This window comes from Passer domesticus, chromosome 3 (genome assembly GCF_036417665.1).
Source record: "Passer domesticus isolate bPasDom1 chromosome 3, bPasDom1.hap1, whole genome shotgun sequence".
Classification (NCBI taxonomy): Eukaryota; Metazoa; Chordata; class Aves; order Passeriformes; family Passeridae; genus Passer; species Passer domesticus.
In genome coordinates, this window is record NC_087476.1 from 103,273,591 (window position 1) to 103,279,619 (window position 6,029).

General features: G+C 43.3%; 1 protein-coding gene across 3 annotated transcripts in view; it reads right to left on the bottom strand.

Moving 5' to 3' along the window:
• The window catches only part of HEATR5B (HEAT repeat containing 5B), a 53,994-nt gene extending 48,005 nt beyond the window's left edge, over positions 1 to 5,989 (bottom strand). Inside the window, exons 1-5 of one of the 3 annotated variants that reach the window (XM_064414766.1) lie at positions 5,719 to 5,989; positions 3,438 to 3,550; positions 3,134 to 3,302; positions 2,496 to 2,707; positions 818 to 926 (exon numbers count right to left, since the gene is read on the bottom strand). In XM_064414766.1, coding sequence (XP_064270836.1) covers positions 818 to 926; positions 2,496 to 2,707; positions 3,134 to 3,259 — 447 coding nt within the window. In that variant the 5' untranslated portion in view covers positions 3,260 to 3,302; positions 3,438 to 3,550; positions 5,719 to 5,989. Of the gene's footprint in view, positions 1 to 817; positions 927 to 2,495; positions 2,708 to 3,133; positions 3,303 to 3,437; positions 3,551 to 5,353; positions 5,451 to 5,718 lie in introns of those variants that run through there. The other 2 variants (XM_064414764.1, XM_064414767.1) reach the window with 2 other exon arrangements.
• Positions 5,990 to 6,029: the final 40 nt, after the last annotated feature.

A 6,029-nucleotide genomic window follows, 5' to 3' on the forward strand; every position in this document is an offset into this window, starting at 1 on the left:
AAAATGAAGGCATATATAATTGATATGTAGCTGATTTTAAATAGAAGTAAACACCAAACACAGCTTTACTTAAAGTTCCTCAGTTGTGACACAAATTGAGCCCAGGCAACCCAACAAACTCGCTCTAGGTAAAATGCTTCTGTACTGCCCCACTATTTATCAACTGCAGACTTGGGGGAAAAAGAAAAAGGAGCTGATAAGAGAGAATGGGAAGCCCAAGTAAGTTAGCAGCTTCATTTTATATCTGCACACAGGCAGGTACTTAGAATCTGAGAGCACACACACATAAATAAATTATCACACAGGTACAACAACACAGCTGAAGAAAACAGCTGCCACCAAAAGATCCACATAGTCAGTATTCCAACTTGTCCCAACAGAGCTATTTGCATAAAATCAGACCCACTGACAGCCCAGGATACATTCTCTCAATATTATGACACTCTCTCTTTTCAGGGCACAATGTATTCTGCTCACATGCAGAGTAACAACTTCCCTGCAATATTTAAGTATTCATTATTAACTTTTAACAACTAAATGTTTATTCAGAGTACATGGGCACAAATCCTAACACAGTAGTTAGAAATGACAGATACAGTAATTTCTGAATTTTGCTTACTGATGCCACTATGAAGTAACTATTACAATATTCATATGATAAAGTCTAAACTCTCTGCAGTAGACTTGAAACTGTCTAGGTAAATGATTTGCATCCTTCAGTGCAGAAGAAAATCTAGGCAATCTGGCAAACACCACTGGAGGAAGCAGGTTTCAGTTTAAAATGGAATTAAGACCACATAAACAAACTGAAACTTACCTCTGCACTTTTCAGAGACTTTAACAGATTATTCACAGTTTCTGGAAAAGCACTACCCAGCATTCTCCCCATTTTTTCATAAAATGCTCCAACACATGCCACAGCAGCCCTATTAGAAAACAGAGAAAAAGAATACACATATTAATGTGTATCACTAATCCAAGTGAAAACAAATAGTTAAACAGAAATGTATGTTCTAATCAACACTGATGAATAAAAATCTATTTGCTATGCACTACTTATACTGGCTGTTGAACACAGTCCATTTAAATAATTTTTTTTGTTGACCAAAAAAAAGCAATAGAAAAGTCACCACCTTTTAAGAATACAAATGTATTTGAAAGGGTATTACTATAGGATCTACACATAGAGTAAAAAATTCCAGAGGAAACAAGATAGGCTGAAATGTCAGCAAGATTAGGGTTTTGTGTTTCAATAAACTGTCTCTTTCCCAAGCAAGAAAGCCTCTAGCCTGTAATATAACCTGACACATTTTTGTAGATACCAAATGATGGGGTTTTTCAAGACTAAGAACTTAAAATGCAAAAATTATTGCATAACACAGGAAAATTTACAGGCACTGTAAAATCTCTGGATCCAATTATTCACATGTTTTTCTTGTTCTGCCATTTGAGATTAGGAATATTTAGTTATCACCACATTGCAGTTATATACACAAACTGTTCCAGGACAGTCACAAAAGCAGCTCCTGAACACAAGCACTTTTTCATTACAAAGGAATTAGGCTTTTTTAAAAAATATGTAATTGTTGGCTAAATAGTTTTTTAGCAAAGTTACATCACAAACTCATTACAGCCTGTGTGCATTAAACACCTTCTGGACTACGACTAGGTAGCATGAATTTCAGAGTACATTATAGTAGAAAACACTTCCCACTTACACAAGATCCTCACACAGCTGCAAGAGCTAGAAATAAGAGGACAGTATCTGCCCAAACAGTGACTATTTCAGATTTTATTGTCGAATCCTATTGTTGCCACGATGTCTGAAGGCAAGGCCATATTTGGGTTCACTAGTCACCATGAACATACGAAGCAGTACATGGAAACAGTTTCAGTGGAAGTTGTTTGTGGCATTAACCAAATTCCTACCAATGGGACTGCTCCTATGACTAAAGACAAAGTGGATCACACATCCATGCACACACATATCCACATGTAGAGAATCTACTTGAGAGACCTGTGCAGCTTAGCACGGTAGGGGAATAGAAAAGACAATATCTGATGGGGAAATTTGAATATTTGGTTATATTCTCTAGGCACAGATAACACTCTGGTTTGACAATCTGCAGGTTCCACCTTTAATGGGATACCTGAGCACAATCAGCAGCAATTCCCTTGGTGGAATGCCTTCATTAATGGTTATCCTCTCCATGCCATAAGCAGGTGAAGAGTCATAACACAGTACCTCGCCTAGAGAAAACCATTTCAATTTCACAGAGACATTTATGTGTCACCTTTGAGTCCTGCCCTCTACAATCTCAATCCAGTACTTTTCTCTGCTATCAATATCAAGCACACGTAACTCCAAACAACCACACAAAATATAAGTAAACATATCATGCACGTATATAGGCAGATTCTTCTGTAATATCCAGGACCACTTGGCTTAAAAATCATTCCCCTTTCTCCCCTTTCTCTTTCATTCCAAAACATACAGTTTGGTGGGCAGGTAGGCTGCAGTGTCATCTTTGCTCTTGATGATGTCATTACACTTGTCAAGTGTCTGAAAAACAGTAAATGTGTCTCCAATGCTGTAGAGAGCAGCGAGATTTTTTGCAAGCAGTTTCCGTGTGGGTGGCCCAGGAGAACTGCTGATGAGTCCTGTTAGCTGTTCTACAAGTTTCTTCTGTTTTTCCTTGACATCTGTCTGTTAACAGACCAAAAATAAATAAGTAGTTTAATTCTCTGCATTGCTTCTAACACCCAGAAAAATCTACAAGAAATGGAAGTAAACTTTATACCACTCCCAACTGCATGTAACTCAGCAAACTGCTTGTCTCAGAGAGATATAAGATACATTCAACAACAGCAGACAGATGCTAAATGCTCAGAATTAGCTGCTGTCCTATTTAATTTTTAGTTTTTAAAAATACTTACCAGCTGCCTACAGACTGCCTACAGTTAAACACTTAAAACCTACAAATTAGCACAGACTCTTCAGGCTGAATCTGAAACCACACAGGTACCATCTGGCCATTACCTGTAAACCTTCTCTGGCATGGAATTTATAAAAATGCTTTTTAAAAGAAAGTTTATTTAGAAATAAGGGTGGGGGGGGAACCCATTAAATTACCTTGTTAGCAGCTACTAGCACTTTATCCAGAAATCTCAACCATTCAAAGATAAAAACAGGTCTCTTTGCTTCTGTGATTTGAGCTAATGCTTCCTCGTTCAGTAACAAACTATGAGCCAGCTCCATAATGGGTTGGATTCCAATTTTATTGCAAATTTGTGTAGAAACTCTACAATAAAAATGCAAATATTAGTATAAAATACAGTACATCAGTACAAAGCTCTGAAAATCAAATGAAAATATTCAGCTTGCTCACACTTGTCTTAGCTAAACAGTCCCACATAAAAGCTACTCATATACTTACAAACTGAGTCCATTCTTTAGTACTTCAGGGAATGGAGCTGTAAACTGTAAAAAGAGCACCTACAGGCAATTCCAGGGTACAAACTCTCAGCCAAGAAAAATACACCAAAGTCCCTGTTTAAAGAAGGTAAAGAAATCATCTCATTATCTCTGCTTACGAGAAAAAGGATTGTTTCAAGTCAAGACCCTTGAGCTCACTCCCAAAACTGGGGCATGAACCTGCCCCCCTTCTCAACACCCTTCAACAGACAAGCTGAGAAGATGAGCCTACCACAAGTAGGAATTTCTAGCCAATGCAAGTTTGGGAGAAGCAGGAACAGGGACAGGATTTGGCAGCACTGACCTATGATCTCCCTGATCCCACTAGCAAGCTCCCTGAAATCCAGCTAGCCTGAGGGTGACAGCCCAGAACACAAGCAGCAGCCAAACTACTGCAGGTCTCCCCAGCAGGCAAAATCCTGCAGATGGAACTCTGGTGATCCTGCTCAATCAATGGGGCTGGCATCAAAGCACCACCAAAAGCACACTGTCAGTGTAAGCAAACACTGCCAACTGCATCTTAGCAAACCACTAAACCAGTGAAGAAAAGCATAGCTACTGTATGCAGAGCTGACAGAAGCAAAAAACCCCACAAAATTTATCTAAAATCACAACATTAAATCAACCACCTTCAGCAAAAAGAAACCCAAGAAGAAAAAAAGCAAACCAACCCCATAACCTGAATACAGAGATGCTGAAACTAGGATCCCAGGCAAAACAGAGAAAGCAACACAACTACAGAGTATTATGTAAGACATCAGCTTTCAACAGGCATCATCTTTTGACAGCTGCACTGCTCCACTTTTGCTCTCAAGAGCTCTCAGCTGCTTCCTCATTCATGATCAAACTCAACAAATTCTTAAAGCCAAATGAAGTGGCTTAAACTGATTTTTTTTAAACAGTCCCCAAATGAGACATTAGTAATATGACATATTAATGCTGTATTATAGTTCTAAATCCACCTTAATGATTTGGTCCTGATGAAACCAAAGCATCACAATGTCTTTGATGTTAAAGTTGTTCCCTGGACTTCAGCACTTTGTGTATTTTTCACTGCATACAGTTCCAGCAAAAGTGAAAGAGCCACATATAGAAAGAAGCACATATAGCTCTCCCCAACTCCTTCAAAGACATTTTCTGTTTCTTTTTTTGTTGTTGCTGTTTTTGCTTTTACATTTATAAAGAACTGACAAGGCATTGTTTGTCAGTAACTCAGACACATCACCTCAAAACACCTCTGCATGAGAGCAGAGAGAGATGCAATGAATGATGGCACTGTGATTCTTTGGACATCATCCCAGAGATCTGCACTGCTTGTCACACCCACGCAGCACATAAGTACCATAAGCACTGTTGGACAGCACAGCTCATTACTCCTTTTCCTCCCCACATAAAAGGTTTTATTTGTCCCTGGCCATAAGAGCCATGGACACCTTAGGCACCTTCCCCACAATCCCGTACTGCTTCATCTGAAATGCAGGAAACACAGGCTCTAAGCAACAAAACCTGCACATGCCCTCAGCTGTGCTGGTGAAGCACAAGGCATCAGACACAGGAACAATTACACAGATATTCAGCTCACTGAAGAGTCAGTCTAACAGAGAGCTACTTCTGCAGACAACCCAAAGCTCACTGACACTGGCCAAGGTTTGCTGCAAAAAGCAGAGAGAAGCATACGGAGTCCTACCGATCCTGGCAAGGATCTTGCTGTGAATGTTACAAGAAACAAACACACTGTGATCTCCCACAGGATGCAGAGCCAAAGCCGATCAAAGCCAACCAGCAGCCAAGGAGATATGTTGCAGCATTACAGAGATACGAAAACGTTCAGAGAGACTACAGCTCCTTTCTATCCCCCAGCTGTTTTCCAATGCCTGCATCAACTACTTGTATCTTCATCAAGCGTGCGCTTCAGTCAAGTGAGAAAGCCAAGAAACAGGCAACTTTAGGCGAAGTCACACACTCCTCAAGGACTCCATCACGTGAAAAGGTTTTCGCGCCTGGGTCCCCCTACCTGCATCGGCTACTTTAAAAAGCCGTAGCCGCTCTCAGGGCATCACGCCTGCCTCTGAAATCCCCTCCGAGGCACTGCAGCGGCGCAGTCAGGGGTCGGCGCTCCGGCACGGCCGCTGAGGAGCCGATGCCGAGGGAACGCTGCCCGCCGCACACGCGCACACCGAGCCCGCACACCGAGCCCCCCTGCCCCCGCCCCGCCGCGCACCGGGCCGCTCACGGGCACTTACGCTCCTCCCGAGCGGCGGCCGCGTCCCGCCAGCTCCGGGCTGCACCAGGCGCGACAGCGCGGCCCCGGGGACCGGTCACGGACAGGCGTGGGCGCGCTGCGCCGCGCTCGCCCTCGGCCGCGGCAGCATCACCGGCGGGCCCGCCGCGGCAGCCCCGCCGTGCCGGGTCCGGCGGGCGAGGAGCGGCGATGAGGGGGCACGGGCGGCTCTGCCCCGAGCGCGGCCCCACGCAGCCCGCTCGCGCGAGCCCCGCGGCCGCGCAGCAGGAAGCGGGAGAGGCGCAGGCGCCGGCGGGCGGGGGCGGCCCCGCG